Source organism: Phacochoerus africanus, chromosome 2 (assembly GCF_016906955.1).
Source record: "Phacochoerus africanus isolate WHEZ1 chromosome 2, ROS_Pafr_v1, whole genome shotgun sequence".
Lineage (NCBI taxonomy): Eukaryota > Metazoa > Chordata > Mammalia > Artiodactyla > Suidae > Phacochoerus > Phacochoerus africanus.
Genome location: NC_062545.1, coordinates 196,163,494 through 196,182,390, shown reverse-complemented (window position 1 = coordinate 196,182,390; position 18,897 = coordinate 196,163,494). Strand labels below are relative to the sequence as shown.

At 40.6% G+C, this 18,897-nt stretch overlaps 1 protein-coding gene across 1 annotated transcript in view; it reads right to left on the bottom strand.

The window, feature by feature from the left end:
- Positions 1-4,089: 4,089 nt before the first annotated feature.
- Positions 4,090-18,897, bottom strand: part of ESR2 (estrogen receptor 2) — a 62,345-nt gene continuing 47,537 nt past the window's right edge. The window contains exons 7-8 of the mRNA XM_047767509.1: positions 7,217-7,394; positions 4,090-5,439 (exon numbers count right to left, since the gene is read on the bottom strand). Coding sequence (XP_047623465.1) covers positions 5,253-5,439; positions 7,217-7,394 — 365 coding nt within the window. The 3' untranslated portion in view covers positions 4,090-5,252. The remainder of the gene's footprint in view (positions 5,440-7,216; positions 7,395-18,897) is intronic.

Sequence of the window (18,897 nt, the reverse complement as noted above, 5' to 3'; positions counted from 1 at the left end):
TTTATACTCCCAAAAAGACATTTTTAAAACCAAAATTATGAAAAAAACACTTTATTTAGCTGATGTCACATTGAACTTCTTTCTGCAATGGTTCCATAGACATTAAAGGCACACAGCAAAGAAAAAGTTGTACCTGGAGGAATGGGAAGCAGATTTCAAAATCTGCTTTCACACAACAGCAAACATTCATTTGTCAAAAGGCCCAAATTTAAAAGCCTGCTTAATGGTACAAAGCATTATCTGAAAAAAAACAAAAAAACAAAAAACAAACAAGTGATAGCCAGCCAATGGGCTCTGAAGTACACAGAACCCCTGAAGAACAAAGTTTCAAGACCAAAGTCATGGTACTCAGACACTCAGCACAGAAGGGGAAATGCAGCAGCACAGACCATTCACTGACAGGAACCATTTTGGGCTAGCATCACCAGACCTTTGTCCTTTCCACACAGGAAGCCCACTATCACATAACATTGGCCCCACAGGTGACTAGGATCCTTGAAATTAAAAAAAAAGAAAAGAAAAAAAAAGAAAAAAGGACCCTTGATCCAGCACAACAAAAAATTATAAAGATAATATCACAGAGAATGCACATCGTCAAGCTGCCACTGGAGCCAACATTCTAGCAACGTTGAGAGCTATAAGGAACAAATGCAGGTGTGCACTGTGCACGGCAGGAAACCAGACTCCACAGGGAAGCCTCAGTGTCTAAAAGGTGTGAGATTTTTACACGGGTAAGTCTCCAGTGAATCGACTTCATGGCAACACACCTGGGGAAAGCAGTGACAGGAGGTGACCTCAGTACCACCCTGAGCTTATGAGCCCAGGATGGGAGGGTGGGAATGATAAAATTTATCTAGTTTTTTTCCACCTGTCATGGCTGCCAGTCTTCAAAGGTTCATGTGGACCAACCCCATCTAAGCTGAGCAGGCAGATGGTGCAGGAGAAGGCAGCCGTTAGGTAACAGCCTCTCCTCTATGCACCAATGGTCGGCTCAAGCAGTGACTCCTACGGAAGTAAGTCCTGCCACAGGAGAGTGCTGGCCAGGTGGGCCAAGACCTGAATTCTGGACAAGCTTTGCTCTTAGTTTCACTAGCTCTGAGCTTTAACTTGCACATGTATCAGAGATGGGACTGATCTTCTTGCCTTCAGGGGTGTTCTGGAAATTGAGGACAACGGTGCCAGGAGCAGGCCCCACTTAAACCAGAGTAGCCATGCACATCAGATTGCATTTGATGAATGGTCACTGCAGTTTAGAGATATTTTTTCTTTAGTGTTTTTTAAAATTGTATGATGACTCTCAGCACTGAAACTTCAACTGCCTGTGTTCAGCTCTGTCACTTACTGCCTGTGTGACCTTGAGTAAGGTTGCCTAGACGTGTTAGTGTCCACAGCCAGAAAACTGGAATAATGGCAATTAGCATGAGAATTAAAGGTGAAGGTATGAGGCACTGAGCACTGTGTCTGGCACACAGTAAGTGTTCCACAAATGTTATTTTTAGGTATTAAACAATGTATTTTTTATCATTTCCTTCATAAAACCTTTATTGTGTCCTTTTAAGAGTTTTACCAGCTTAAATGTGTCAAATCTTATTAAAAATGTTTTTGTTTTGAAATAGACCTAGAAATGGAGGGTTCACCTTTGAATTTGAAAAGGTGTCAATATATGCAAATTTAAGATTTAAATAATACCCAAACTCTGTTTGCACATCTAGAGCATTTTGGAATTGCTTCAAATTAAATATATGAATATATAATGTTGCTCTGCCAAGAACTGGGAATGGATTTTTTTTTGGCCCTGCCCACAGCATGTGAAATTTCCTGGGCCAGGGATTGAACCCTTGCCCCAGCAGCGACCTGAGCTGCTATAGTGACAATGTTGGATCCTTAATCCACTGTGCCACAAGGGAACTCCAGGAACTGATTTTTTTATAACTGAAATAAAAAATACCCTTCCTGCTGAGTAAGCAGGAAAGGTAATCCAGATAAAGGACTGTCTCACCCAAGAGCTCTGTGGATTTTGCATTGTTTTGATACAAGCTTAAGAACGTCCAGAAATGTTAGTAAGCTGTTCCCACCACAGTTTTTGAAGAAAAATCTCTTCAAAATAATTTTAGGGCTGCAGTGTTTGTAGTGAGTCCCAGTGGATGGTGAGCATATGATAGGCCTGAGCCAGAGAGGATGTGATGAGGGTTGGGGGCGCTGTAGCTGGAAGGGGTGAAAACTCACTGCGGGTCCTGTTCAGGGGTTGCCAGGAACCTGCTGGACACTTGTAATGTTTTCTGTATAAAGAATATTCCATGTTAATTATGTTTCAAAATTTGTCTATATGATTCCCCTATTAGACACTCATGTTTTGGAATTTAGCTCATATCCCACTCATCTCCCACAAACAAATCTCTCAAATGATCACTTGTAAAAACCAAAATGAAGAAAATGAATCTTGCCATAAAAATCTAAGGCAAAACTGAGGATCACTTTTCCATGATATACCAGATAGTCTGGTGGATTTTTTTTCTCTGACACTCAATTTAACTTATTTAGTTATCAGGTCCTTTTTCCCCTAGTTAATCCCTTCTAAAAACTTGAAAACACTATAATTTGTGCTTAGCTATGGAAGAATTTTAAGTTGCTCATGGGCCATTTACATAGGCAGATATCTAAGAAAGATAATAATTTAAATGAAAGCACTATTAAAGAGCAATGACTGATCTTTAAAATGGACATGGAAGGTTTACTCAAAATCCATAGAAATGGGAGCCTGACTTTGCCCACTGGTCTCATCCTCAGAGGATATGTTGGGAGCAGACGAGAACAGAGATTCAAAACACTTCATCTGAAAGGGGGACAGGGCCCTAGAACAGTACAAATAAAAAAGAACACCTTTAAACTGTAGACTATGTTATCTCAACTGCTGACCTGTCCCAGACCCCATCTAAGAGGCAGCCTTGCATCCAGACAGCCTGTTAGGTTGGACTGACCTGGATCCCCGGCACACCCAGGTGAGATCATGGCCAAGGAGAAGTGACCCAAAGTGTTGCATCTGCCTCCCTGGCTAAGTGGAAATGCAGTGAAACAAGCAGCCTTGGGTAGCATGCAGGACGTCTGGAAGATGGTAGTGGGCACTGAGTTTTCATAGGTGTGTGCCTGCAGCAGGAGCACATGAGATTTGGCAGACAGGTGCTGGGACACCTGAGACCAGTGTGATGCCTACCATGGCATTAAAATCCAACCTGAAAAACTTTACTACAGGCTAATGGGCTGAGGGCATGGTTTCCATTCTGGGTTTTTTTTGTTTGTTTTTTGTTTTTTTTCTTTTGAGCCTGGTAGCCTTTCTTATAAATACAATTAAGAGAATTTCATCAGCAAATAATAATTCACAGCTGCCTTCTCTGCCTCCTACCACCCACTCTCTAGCTTCCATCACCTTGTTTGTTGTGTGGGATTCTAAACTGTCCAGAGAGAAATAAAATTGATCTTCTTAAAAATACCAGTTCCCTAGTTCCTATAAAATTAAGTGTAACTGCTAGTACTGACTCTCACTGAGGCTGCAACATTGAGTCACTAAGAATAATTTCAAATTACCTCAAAATACAGACAATTATGTGTCTCCATGTACATGGCCAAGTGTTTCTGATACAGCTTTGCTTGACTTTTTTTTTTTTTTAATTTGGCTCAAGTTTAGTAAAACTGCATCAATATCAAAATTAAGAATTATTCAAGATCACACTAGCAGATACCAACCTCATATTATTGAATATAATCTTCCTAAAGGCTTAGGTTTACTGTGTGGCTAGCATATTCTTTATTTACTGTTTTCAAAAAGAAAATGTGTTTAATCTATCACAAGGCAATTTTTTTAAATGTTGCAAAAATCACATGATTATTTAACTGATCTCCTCCAAAGTACAGATGCAATTCATTTTATGCATTCACTATATTCCTGAAGATTTGTATGAAAATTTCAGTTTTTAAAAAGTTGAGTTAAAATTGTAATTTCAGAGGTGCTTTGTCATCCTGTCCTATTTATGTTCCATTTGGAATAAGAACTGATACTTCATTAAAGTTTTTATTTCACCTAGCCCACCATATAAATGTTTTGATACGAAAATATTTTAAAAGAGCCCTAGGGTATAAAAGCATTCTTTCTTGCTGTAAATAATGACCCCTAAATACTTCTCTTTTTTAAACAGAGTGCACATTCTTGTTCAGGTGTGTTGCTCATCCATCATAAGCAGCTTGGCCCTGAACCTGGCATGCTGATGTGTGTGACTGCTCATCCCTCTAGAGGAGAGCATTCCACACACACAGCCTGAAGTGTCCCTGTCCCCCCCAGATGGCTGATATGGCAGCTGTAGCTGCCCTAGGGAAGCATCATGGCTGCGACCCACACCCACAGGAGAAACCCCATTCCTGCAAATGTTGGTCCTTTCATCAGCACACGTGCTGGGCTCCTTGGGACAGGCGATTTCGGAGAAAGGAGAGTTCCAAGGCAGGGGTATTGGGATCTCCACACTCCTCTATGAATTTGATCACACACACACACACACCACCAAATAATTCACAGGCTCTGAATGCAAATCAAGATGGCTGAACCTTCATGAAGACAGCAGCATGGTCCCAGGGTCTAGGGGGAGGATGTGGCCCACATCTCAGCTTGACCACTGGCTCCCTAGGTCACATTCCCTCTGGCCCTGGACAAAGTCACAGCAACATGGGACATCCATCCTCAGGCCTGTGAGGTAGGTCTGTGGAACCAGTTAGTTGATTGTCGTCGACGTGGTTTTCAGTCCTACAATCAAATGGTCCAGGAGGCAGCATACAAAGGACAATGGTAAGGGCAGGCTGAGTCACATGATAAAGGCTGGTCCCTTCCCATGCATGTACCACATCCTTTCCCCTTCTACTTGACAACCCTTCCGAGTCACATTTCCACCTTTCCTTCTAAAACCTGTAAGATGTTTTCCAAAGGGTAGAAGGGAGATGGGAAGTAAGAGAGGGACCACAATGAGACCCCAAGAGGCCAAGCAAGAAATAAGCTCTGCACTCAAACGTGGCCCTGGTGACAAGGATCACTGACTCTCACCCTGACACCCGGTGGTCTTGGCTGAACCTGCCACAGCCACAGGAGGGACCACACAGCAGAAAGTCTATGAAGTCCACCCACTGCTTATGGGGCTCACGATTCACGCTGGAGTTCACATTTCAGCCTGAGCCCTCTCTGCAGCCTGACGCCCCGTGTCTGAGGCTGGGCATCACTGAACCTGGGGTTTCTGGGGGCCCTCTTTGCTCTCACTCTCCTCCGTCCAGCTGCGCTCAGACCCCGTGACCAAGGACTTGTTGCCACGAAGAGTGTGGGCATTCAGCATCTCCAGCAGCAGGTCGTAGACGGGGACCACGTTTTTGCACTTCATGTTGAGCAAGTGTTCCATGCCCTTGTTACTAGGGGGACAAAAAGGTGCTGAGAGTCCTTCCTAAAGCAGCTACAGGAAGTGTGACATCTTCCCAACCCTCCCCCACAAAGCCAGTCCTCATCCCGCCCTGCACGTCCTCCCCCATCTGGCTGCTCCAGTGATCTACACATAAGGGCAAGGACAATGTCCTGTGGACCTCGGTGTCCCACCACCCACCCACAACAGCTTGACGGCACCCAGTGTCACCCCTGCTGCAATGGGGTCTTGCTGTTCACCGTAGTTATGTCTACACAGTCTTCATAAATACTGAATGAGCAAACACCGAATCACTGCTGCTGGGGAGAAATTTAGGGTTAGGTTCTGAGAGTTCCTGGTCTCGTCATCAACCCATTAATACATAACCTTGTTTTATCTGTGCTATTGTTTAAAGACACCTCATTTAACATATATTGGTGGGGTTTTGGGGCACTCCTGCAGCATGCGTAAGTTCTCAGGCCAGGGATGGAACCTATGCCATGGCAGCAACCTGAGCCACTGCAGTGACAGTGTCAGATCCTTAACCTCACTGCACTGCAAGGGAACTCCTTGATTCACTAACGTTTAACTCACAGCCTATAGCACTAAAACTCAAGCCTGAACAAGGCATATCTAACATGTGTATTTTTTCTTGGAGACACACCATAGCCTCCATTTAGGTACTGTAGACAGCACCTCAGCACTCTGCTTGGGGGTGAAATGTCAACAGTGAAACGTCGAACAAAGCACAAAAATGCCAAGACAGGGCACCAAACAGACCGAATAACACATCTCTGTTTACAGCATAAGAGCAGAAATGAAAAGGCAGAGCAGCACCTTGTTTGACCCCTACTAGGAACATATGTGTGGGCAACTCAAATTTTTTGCCACTCTGGGCATGTCCTTTAATGACTCAAAAGCACCATGAGTACTGATTTGGGGGTTGTGAATAAAATTCAGCAAAAAGCAGGAAAACTCTTAAATAGGGAATCCACAAGTAATGAGAATGAACTGCTTCTGTTCTGCAAATGGTCATGTGCCAAATAATCTTTAAAACAGAAGCAGAGTTATTTTCATTCCCCCCTCCCCTTGTTAAAATTCTTGAGGTGTGTATTGTCCCTCCTTACAGCTCTAGGGGACCTTCCTCCTCAGAGGAGCACTTCCCTTCCATCCCCACTTCCCTCTTCTAGCCCCAGGGTGACAGCTGGCTCCCAGCATCGTGGGACGGGAATGAAGCCATCATTGGAAACCATGCTCTCCATCAGTGCAACATAACTTACACTTCCCTGATACACTCTATCCACCCCTGCCTCTGCAAACCTCCTGGGCTCACTGACTTATTCTTAACACCCTGACGCTATCGCAAGAAAAGGAACAACTCTTAGGAAGCCTTTGTGCCCCTCCCCAAAACACCAGCTTCTAGAGTTGATCTGGACCAGCTGGGTTTAACCTCTTCAAGAAAAGAACACTGAGTAGCACAGGAGGAGAGGGTAGTTCGTTTTAGGGGACGAACGAACTGCCCCTTTCAGAACTCCAGGGACAAGCTAAAAGCCCCAGTGACAAAAACAAATGAGCCACCTTAGGACACCACAAACAGCCTCGATGGACCATGTCACGTTCAGTGCTCACTGTGGCTGATGTGCTGAAGTGCACCGATGACACACCCATTCCCTTTCATTTTCCTTTAAAGATGGCAATGGTACCTTACACATCTCAAACTTGCACAATCCGTTCCCCAAAGCACACCCCCCCCCGCCCCTAGCATGCAGGCCCCCATGCCAGGAACATACCTGGCATGTCTGACATGAGAAAGGAGCATGAGGAGGTTGGCCAGGCGGACAGACTGCTGCTGGGAGGGGACACCACTCCTGGCGATCACCCAGACCAGGGCATCAGTCACGGCATTCAGCAGATGAGTCAGCTTCCGGCTGCTCTCAGCCTCTTGGGCTGCAGCTGAAGGATACATACCTGGGTAAAAATAAAAGCCCGGAGTCACTGCTCCGAGAAAAAGGAACAGTAAAGCGTGTGCTCAGCCATCAGGCATGCAAACCTCCTCCAGAAGGGAGGCCAAGTGGACCTGGGTTGTTCAGATGTCTACAAGTGTGGTGAAACCTTCAAAGCGTGGCTTCTCCTGTGTATGGTGCCCTTTCCCCACAAGAGCCAGCCCTGTCACTGAGCTGGAAGGGAAAGCCTGGCTGAATGCAGGCAGACTCAGCGGCCTCTCAGACAAGCCTGGCCCAGACCTGTGGTCTTGTCACAGCAGGAAATATACCAAGTTGCCTTAGACCATTACATGGTGTATCTCAGCTGCAGCAACAAATACCCATGGTCAGAAAGTGAGATGAATTCAATTCTTAGTCCCTAGGAGGCCCCTCATCTAAGGGGAGGCTCACCACTGCTGCATAGCCTCCTGGCTCCATGAGCACCACGTACAGACATCCACTGCAGGGTCCCTGCCACCTCTGCCTAGGCCAGGTGGCACCTTGCTTGAGCAGGAAGACCATCGATTTGGAATTAGACAGACCTCATTTATATCCACCATTTCCCGCTCTCTGACTCCTGCCCAGTCGCCCAGCTCCTCCAGACTCAGCTCCTCCCGAAGCCAAGCTTAAAGGCCCATCTTCCGAGGACCCCACAGCCATGTCAGGAGACAGCTTGCTTCCCTTGTCCTGCCTGGCCTTGCATTTAATGCCCCTCTGACTCTAGGAACTGAGATACTGTGGCCTCCTAAAGGCTGCCAAATGACAGCTCAGGCAGATCTCCTTGCTGCTACCACTCCCTCCCCTGCCAACCTGACTCCTCGATTCCTGGCATCAGGTATGTAATCAGCTTCTCTCCCAGGCTTTCGATTTCAAAGAATAAATAGCAAATATGTGAAATCAGCAGGGAGCTTTTGACTGTAATGAGAATGAAGAATGGCTGGCACTCCATCATCCACAGAATTTGTTTTGTCAATTTTTGTTCTCTACTTTTATTGGCATTTTCAGTCCAATTAAAGCAACTCAGTTCAACAGAGTTCAATTAAGGCAAGGGGCATAGTGAGCCACAACTATGCCAGTGCAGTGCTTTGCCACATCCCTGGGGGTATGTTCCTCCATGACATCAGACAATGCAGATTTAAAATATACATATTTAACCCAGAAGCTGCTGCTCCAACCTACCTGCTCACCTTGTCCCCCACACCAGATGACCTGGCTTCTCACTGGCCCCCCTCCACCCAGCATGCCCTTGAGTCCCCAAATGCCAAGCACAGATCACATGGCTCCCAGCTCTTTGGGGGTAGAATCCATTCCACCTGGCACAGTTATCAAGGTACTCAGGCTCTCTCTGCTTTTTTCACCCTCAGTTCCCAGCACACTTCACCTTGAACCCCACCTTCAGTTCTTTGAGCAGGTGATGCCCTGACCATGCTGAACTTTCTGCTGAAGAACTCCCTCCTTTCCCTCCCCGCCTCCGCTGCTCCTCCTCCCCTCCTCCACATTCCCTTCTCTTGCTTATCTACATCCATCCCTCCTCCAGATTTCAGCCTGGTTATGAACTTCCTGGTGGAGGCTTCCCGGACCCCCCTCTGGTTTGGGCTCTCCCCTGAAGCCCCAAAGGTGCCCTGCGTATCCCCAGCAGAGGGCACCACATTGTCCCACATGCTGGATGTCCTCACACACACACCCTGACCCTTGGTGAGACTGAACATAAATACTGTGGGGCACAGACCCTGTCCATTTGTTTGCTATTATACCCCCATCACCTATTGTGATGACTGGCATGGAGTAAACACTCATACATGGAAGAACTGGACTGAATTTATATAGCTTCTAATCTTTAGTCGTACCTTTATAATTGAAAAGATAAGTATGCATATTCATGTACATTTTAGGTATATACACAGAAAATTATTAACCAAATCAAAGTATAGAGAAAATTATTTTAAGCTTATTTTCATTAAAATTGACCCTGGATGTAATACAAGTGCTTTCTTTTAACTAACCATTAGTCTATTCTGCTACATGACATGTGCTCTATGTATTTCTCCTGCCATAGAGCAATCTTAATGTCTCTGGATTCTAAAAGGAGTAAAAAATTTGTGCCTGTATATATGTCACTCTAAAGTGACAAAAATTGAGACTATAAAAATATTTTGCTAGGGAGTTCCCTGGTGGTGCAGTAGGTTAAAGATCTGGCATTGCCATTGGTGTGGCTCAGGTCACTGCTATGGTGTGGGTTTAAAACCTGGCCCAGGAACTTCTGCATGCTGCAGGTATAGCTGAAAAGAAAAAAAAAGGACTTGGCTAGTATACAAATGTTCATAGCAACATTTTTCATAATAGCCTAAGAGTAGAAATAAACCAAATGTTCACTGATTGATGAATGGATAAAATGTGGTATATTCATACATGGAATATTATTGAGCCATAAAAAGGAATGAAGATACATGCTACGACCTGGATGAATCTTGAAAGAACTCAGTCACAAAGGACTACATTTAGTATGATTCCATTTATATGAACTGTCCAGAATAGGCAAATCTATAGAGACAAAGTAAATTAGCGATTGCCTTGGCATGTGGGTGGGTCAGAGGCTGGGGAGTGACAGATAAGGAGTACAGGGTTTCTTTTGGGGTGATGAAAAATGTTCTAAAGTTGCTTTGGATGATGGCTGTTTAGTCTATGAATATACTAAAACCCAGTGAATTATATACTTTAAATGGGTGAATTATATAATATATGAACTATATTATAATAAAGCTATTAATTTAAAAAATAATAAGCTAAATCTTTAGAACCAAAATTGCAATAACATGAAAGCTCCTCAGTACCTCCCTGTATCTGACCAAGGCTCCCCCAAGATAACCTGGGTTGGCCAATGGGTCATCAACCAGCCAAGGGTGAGCCCTGGACCTTCTACAGGCTGTGGCAGCAGCATCACTCCATTCAGGACTCAAGATCCAGCACTGATAAAGGGTGTAGGGACAGGAGTCACCGCAATTTTGTAAAGGTGTAGCTATATCAATTTGATATACAGGGGAAGATTTTATATACAAAAATATTAATCTACATCAAACCATCCTGGGGAAGAACTGGGCTACAGAATACCTATTTTGCTGCCTGACTTCTCTACAGTCAGCATGGCTATGCCTGCAGTTTGGCCACTCACACACACCCTCTTGCTCATCAATGGACAGAGTAACTGCTAAGTGGAAGACCCTGGGAAGGACAGGAGACAAAGCCCTCACCCCAGAATGTTCACTGCCCAGACACACAGGGAGTGAGAATTAACACCTCCCCCGTCCCAGTCTCCAAAAATAAAAACATAAGATTCCATTTTAAAACCAAATTAACTTACTTTTCCTTAAAAAGGCAAGATCTTGGCACACCACCACACACATACCAAAGAAAGTAAAATAAAATCAAGGACACAATTTCCTCTCCTCGTTATCACCTGGGAAGAGCTATGTGCTCCTTTCACCAGCCACCTGATGACATTCTGGGTGGCACATGGGCACCCAGAATGTCATCAGCCTTGCAGATGGGCAAGTTCCCAACATTGGCCACAGCCTAACAGTTAAAGGACGAAGACAAAAGCTTGCCTCAATTGAAAGCAAATAAATCAAAAGAGATAAAGTGTTTAACAAAAATCTTAGAATTCTAACCAAAGGAAAAAATGTTCCGGCTTTTAGAAGGTGTATGTGGGGTTTTATTTGCCGTCTGTTTTGAGAAAAGAAACCTCTGTCTACAACCATCCCCTTTAACACCACCTCCTAACCCAGCACCAGGAGAACGGGCTTCTGTTATACACGCCTGGCATGCTGATAGCCACAGTGCTTTGCGCCCCTGTTCTCCATCAACAGGAAAGAACCCATTTGGCCTCTTCAGCGCTTTTGACCTTCTCCACCCACACGTCATGGGAACTCTCCTCATAAACTCAGAATGAACTAGGGCTTGAGTTGGTGCCTCAGTAATTTTCTTACTGTAAAATAGGATCGCCTGGTTCTAACCATTTCATTTAATGAAAAGTTTCATCCATATGAAAACTTTGTAATGAAAAGTTTGTAAAGTCTTAAAACTGTTTAGATAAATTGACTTCATTCCTAATTTTAAATATTTTAAAAGATGATTTGCAAATTGATCCCATTTTTTCCCCTAGATTCAGCAGCCTTTAATTCAACCCAAAGGAGGACATACCTAGCCCCCAGGTGACAAGAGGCTGGTCCCACTATTTTTCATTTGGATACACTGCTACACCTTGACGTTTCTAAAACACTTTAACAAATATTGTTAACAGGATGTGCTAAGTGAAATACTTTCCATTGTCTCTGAGTTCAGGAGCCACATCAAAGACTATATAGCACAGTAATCCTTGTCACCCTGACATCTTTCCTATGTGTGGTGAAGAGGATTTGCTGAAGGGGGAGTTTGAATGGTGCTGGGCTCCCGCCAGCTGTCCCCACAGAAAGGAACATGCAACTTCTCCTACTCAAGCCTGGTAAGGATCAGACCCCATGGTAACTGCTAGAGTATTTAGCCCTATTCTAGACCAAAAGCCTTATATCTAATTCATTACTGCTGAGATTTTTATGGGGATCAAGGTGAATTTGTAGATTATTTATGGGGAGGACTGACATCTTAACATACTGAATCTTCTAAGCTATTAACGTAGCTTATCTTTCCATTTATTTAGGGTATCTTTAATTTCTCTCAGCAATGTTTTGCAGTTATCAGTACATGGTCTCACACCTTTTGTCAAATTTATCCTAAGGTTTCATAATTTTTGATGCTATTTTAAATGTATTGATTTTTAAAATTTCAATTACTAATTGTTCACTGCTACCATATAGAAATGAAATTACTTTCATATATTGCCCTATTCCCAAAACTTTGTTAAGCTCACTTTTTCATAGACTGTTTCTACACAGTCTATCACCTTTTCAAATAAAGTTTTACTTCTACCTTCATAATCTGAGTGTCTTTTATCTCTTTTCTTGCTTTATGGCACTGACTAGAACTTCCAGTAAAACACTGAATAGAATTCATATGAGTGGATATATTTGCCTTATTCCTGATAACAAGTTTAACATTAGCTGTAGGTTTTTCCTAAATATCCCTGATCAGGTTAAAGAAGTTTCCTTCCATTACTGGTTTGTTGAGCATTCTTAGCAGGAATGGGCATCAGATTTCATCGGACCTATGGAATAATCCTACAGTTTTTTCATTATTATTCTGTTAATATGGTAAATTAGGTTGATTGATTTTCAAATGTGGAAGAACCCTTGTATTCCTGGGAAACTCACACTTGTTTATATTATTGGATCCTATTTCTAAAAAGAAATTTTGAGAATTTCTAAACCTAGGTACATGAGAGATACTGGTCTGTTGTTTCCTTCTAGTATGTCAGTCTGGGTATCCTATCAGAGTAATTCTGGCCCCATAAAATGAGTTGGAAAGTATTTCCTGCTCCTTAGTTTTCTACAAGAATATGTATAAACTTGGTATTATTTATTCCTTAAGTGTCTGGTAGAATTATTCCAGAAAAGCTATCTGGGCATGGAGTTTCCTTTGTGGAAACGTTTTCAATAACATAAAACAAATTCAATTTCTTAGATATAGATATTCAGAATTTTTAAGTTTCTTTTTGACTGAGCTTCAGTACTTCGTGTCTTTCAAAGAATTTGTCCATTTCATCTCATATTCAAGTGAACTGGCATAGTTGTTTATAATATAACCTTATTTTTCTTTTTATTATCTGCAGAAAAATGTCACCTGTCTCACTGCTAATATTGGTAAATTATATCTTCTTTCCTCTATTCTGATCAGTCTGGGCTAGAGACATCAATTTCATTGATCTCAGAGAATCATATTTTGACTTTCTTGATTTTTATCTGTTTTTTTATTTTTTTTAATCTGTTCCCTTGCTTTCCACTCAATCCTTTATTGTTTTTTTCTTCTGCTTACTTGAGGTTTTCTCTTCTTTTCCTAAATTTCACTAGGGTTGAAAGCCGAGATCATTCATTTCAGAGCCTCCTTTTTTTTTATTATTATTTTTATTTTTTTTGTCTTTTTAGGGCCACACTCGTGGCATATGCAGGTTTCCAGCTAGGGGTAGAACTGGAACTGTAGCCTCTGGCATACACCAGAGCCATAGCAACGTGGGATCCAAGCCTTGTCTGTGACCTACACCACAGCTCACAACAATGCCGGTTCCTTAACCCACTGAACAAGGCCAGAGATGGAACCTGAGACCTCATGGATGCTAGTCAGATTTGTCTCCGCTGATCCACAATGGGAACTCCAGAGCTTACTTTTTAAATTGAAATACAGTTGACATACAATTCTAAGTCAGTTTCAGGTGTACTGCATAGGGATTTGACATTTGTATCCATTTTGAAATGATCATCATAATAAGTTGAGTAACCATCTATCTCCATACAAAGTTACTACAATATATTGACTATATTTCTAATATTATATATTACATCCCTGTGGCTTATTTTGTAACTGGAATTTGTACCTATTAATTCTTTTCACCTATTTCATTACTCTACCTCTCTCCCCTCCAGCAGCCACCTGTTTACTCTGTATTCATGAGTCTATTTTTGTTTTGTCTATTTTGGTTTTTTTTAGTTCCACATATAAGTGATATCATATAGTATCTGGCTTTCTCTGACTTATTTCACTTAGCATAATGCCCTCTAGATCCTTCCATGTTGTTGAAAATGACAAGGTTTCATTTTTTTAATAGCTGAGTAATATCCATTGTATATATGCATCACGACTTCTTTATTCACTCATCTATTAATGGACACTTTTATCGGCTTCTATCAGCTACTGTAAATAATGCTGCAATAAATGCTGATGTATGTGGATCTCTTCAATTAGTGTTTTTTTCTTCAGGTAATTACGCAGGAGTGGAATTGCTGGATCATATGGCAATTTCATTTTAATTTTTGAGGAACCTCCATACTTTTTTCCATAATGGCTGCACCAATTTACAGTCCTACCACCAGTGCACAGTGGCTCCCTTTTCTCTGCATCCTCACCACATCGGTTACTATTTGTTATCTTTTTCATAGCAGTCATTCTGACAGGTGTGACATGGTATTTCATTGTGGATTTGATTTGTATTTCCCTGATAATTAGTTACGTTAAACAATTTTTCATGTACCTGTAGACTATCTATCTGTCTTTGGGAAAATGTCTATTAAGGTTCTCTGCCCATTTTTAATTGGGTTGTTTTCCTTGTGCTGAATTATATGTGTTCTTTGTATATTTTGGATAATAACCCCTTATTAGATATATTAGTTACAAATATCTTCTTCCATTCAGTAGGCTATCTATTCATTTTGTTGATAGTTTTCTTCACTGTGCAAAAGCTTTATAGTTTGATATAGTCCCACTTGTTTATTTTTGCTTTTGTCTCCCTTACCTGAAGAGATAGACCCAAAAAATATTGCTAAGACCAACGTAAAAGAGCATACTGCCTATGTTTTCTTCTAGGAGTTTTATGATTTCAGATATTACATTTAAGTTTTTAATCCATTTTGAGTTTATTTTTATATCTGGTATGAAAAAATAGTCTAGTTTGATTCTTTTGCATGTAGATGTCCAGCTTTACCAACACATTTATTGATGAGGCTGTCTTTTCACAAATGTATATTCTTGCCTTCTTTTTCATAGACTAATTAATCATATATATAAGCATGAGTTTATTTCTGTGCCCTCTAGTCTGTTCCATTGATCTCTGTGACTTTTTTTGTGTGCCAGTACCATACTATTTTGACTACTATAGTTTTGTAGTGTAGTTTGAAATCAGAAAGTGTGAAACTTCCAGCTTTGTTTTTCTTTCTCAACATTGCTATGGCTATTTGAAGACTTTTGTATCTCCATACAAGTTTCAGTTATCAAATCACAAAACCAGAGAGCCAAAAAAAAAAAAAAGAACAAAAAACTGCAAAAACAACATAAAATGGCAATAAGCACATACCTATCAATAATTACTTTACATGCAAATGGACTAATTGCTCCAATCAGAAGACATACAGCAGATGAATGGATAAAAAAGTAAGACCTATATATGTGCTGCCTACAAAAGACTTACTTCAGATATAAAGACATACACAGACTGAAAGTGAGGGGATAGGAAAAGGTACTCCATTCAAATGGAAACAAAAAGAAAGCTGGGATAGCAATGCATATATCAGACAAAATAGACTTTAAAACAGACTATGAAAACAGAGAAAGAAGGATATTACATAATGACAAAAGGATCAAACTTATATGCACCCAATATAGGACTACCTAAATACATTAAGCAAATATTAACAAACATAAAGTGAGAAACTGACAATAATAATAGTAGGAGACTTTAACAACCCACTTATGTCAGTGGACAGATCATCCAGACAGAAAACCAATAAGGAAATACCAGCCTTAAATGACACGAGACCAGATAGAATTAATAGATATATATAAAATATTTCACCCCAAAACAGCAGAATATACATTCCTTTCAAATGTACATGGACCATTCTTCAGGACAGATCACATGCTAAGCTGCGAACAAGTCTTAATAAATTTAAGAAGGTTGAAATCATATCAAGCATCTTTTCTGACTATAAAAATGTGAGACTAGAAATCAACTATAACAAACTGCAAAAAACACAAACATGTTGGAGTCTAAACAGCATACTACTAAAAAACCAACAAGTCACTGAAGAAATCAAAGAGGAAAGAAAAAAATACTTGGAGATAAATGAAAATGGAAAGAAGTGATCTGAAATCTATGAGATGTAGCAATAACAATTCTAAGAGGGAAGTTTTAGCAATACAAACCTATCTCAGGAAACAAAAATATCTTAAGACCTTCCTTTTATTGGAATATGGGTGTTGAGCACTACAAAATTCCCTTAATCTATTGCTTTAGCTGCAGCTCCAAAATGTTGCTATGCTGCATTTTCATTTTCAGTTAGTTCAAAATGCTTTATAATTTTTACTTTGATTATCTCCGTGATCCATGGCTTATATAGATATATGTTATTTGGTTTCCAAGAGTTTGGAAAATTTCCATGATCTTTCTAATATTGGTTTCTTTTGATTTTATTTTTTTGTCTTTTGTCTTTTTAGGGCTGCACCTGTGGCATATGGAGGTTCCCAGGCTAGGGGTCTAATTGGAGCTATTGCTGCTGGCCTATGCCAGAGCCACAGCAATGCCAGATCTGAGCCGCATCTGTGACCTACACCACGGCTCATGGCAATGCCAGATCCTTAACCCACTGAGCGAGGCCAGGGATTGAACCTGCAACCTCATGGTTCCTTGGTCGATTTCGTTTCTCCTGTGCCACGAAGGGAACTCCTAATGTTGGTTTCTAATTTAGGCCCACTGTGTCAAAGAAAATACTTCATATGACTTACATCCTTTAAAATGTATTCAGACTTGTTCCGTGGCTCATAATATGGTCTATACTGGTAAATATTCTATGAACACTTGAAAAGAATGTGTCTTCTGCTATTTTGGGGTCAAGGGTTTTTAAAATGCCAGTTAAAGTTGGTTGACAGTGTTATTCAAGTCTTCTTTATATTTACTGAATTTCTGTCTATTTGTTCTATCAATTATTGAGGGGTATTAAAATACTCAACTATAACAAAGGATTTGTCCATTTCCCCCTGAAGTTTTACCAGATTTTGCCTCATAAAGTTTGAAATTATCTTATTTGGTACATAAATGTTTAGGATTTTGTTGTTGTTGTTGTTGTTGTTGTTGTTGTTGTTGCTATTTCTTGGGCCGCTCCCGTGGCATATGGAGGTTCCAAGGCTAGGGGTTGAATCGGAGCTGTAGCCACCGGCCTACGCCAGAGCCACAGCAACGCGGGATCCGAGTCGCGTCTGCAACCTACACCACAGCTCACGGCAACGCCGGATCCTTAACCCACTGAGCAAGGGCAGGGACCGAACCCGCAACCTCATGGTTCCTAGTCAGATTCGTTAACCACTGCGCCATGAAGGGAACTCCCCTGTTTAGGATTTTTATGTCTTCTGGATAAACTGACTCATTTATCATTATGAAATAATCTTCATCATTAAAATATTCTTTGCTCTAAAATATATTTTTTCTGTATTAACGTAGCCACTCTAGCTTTTGTTTGATTAGTCTTAGCATGTAATATCTTCTATACTTTTACTATTAACTTACTTATATCTTTACACTGAAGCGAATTTCTTGTCAATAGCAAAGAGTTGTGTCTTATTTGTCCAATCTGACAATATTTTCCTTTTAATTGAACTTTAATATAATTATTGTTAGGATTAAGTTTAAATTTACCATTTTGTTAGCTGTTTTCTGTTTGTCTTACCTATACTTTATTTGGCACTTTTTTTAGATTATTTTTTATGGTTCCATTTTATCACCTTTACTTTGGCTCTAATTCTTTGTTATTTTCATTGTTGCATTTGGGTTTATGATAAACATATTTAACTTACTACACTTCAGCTTCAAGTACTACTATAGCACTTCATGCATAAAATAAAAATCTTACAATACTATACTTCCATTTGTCCTCTCCCAGCCTCTGTGGTCTTGTCATATGTTTTACTTCTACATAAACCCACAATATATTTTTTTCTGCCTTAAGCACTAGATTACCTTTTAAACAAAACCAAAGTGTTTAAAGTAGTTAAAAAAATTCATTATATCTACATTATGATTTGCAGGACCTCTTTATTCCTTTGTATGGATCCATGTTTCTACCTGGTATCATTTTCCTCCTGCTTGAAAGACATATATTAATATTACCTATAGTGTAGGTCTGCTAGTGATGAACACTTTCCATTTTTGCATGTTTGAGAATATTTTTGCCTTCATTTTTGAAAGGCATTTTCCTCATGTAGGGTATTCTACTTTAACAGCTTTTTCTTCAAGTACTTTAAAATGCTGTTTGTTCCCTTAGCTCCTTGACTTGCCTCAAAACAGAAATTTGCTGTCATCCTTGTCTTAGTTTCTCTGCATGTAATATCTTTATTCTCTGGCTACTTTTAAGATTTTTCTCTTTATTATTGATTTTAAGCTACTTGATTATGATGTGCCCTAGTGTGGTTTTCTTAATGTTTCTTGTGCTTGGGATTCATAAAGCTTCCTGGATTTGTGTGTTTATAATTTTCATTAAGTCTGGATAATTTTCAACTATTGTTTCTTCAAATATTTTTTAACCCCTCCCCCTTAAGGGACGCCAAATTCATGTATATTTAACAACTACGGTTGTCCAAAAGCTCCCTAATACTCTTTTTTTTAATCTCTTTTTTTCTTTTCTTTCCATCTTTTGATAGATTCTATTGCCATTGCTTAACTTTTTTAAAAACTTTTTTTTTCATTTTTAAAAGCTTTTTTCTTTCCATTCTTTTTTGATAGATTCTATTGCTATTGCTTAACATCCAGAAATTTTTTTCTTCTGTGTGCCTAATTAGATGTAAATGCCATCTGAACAGTT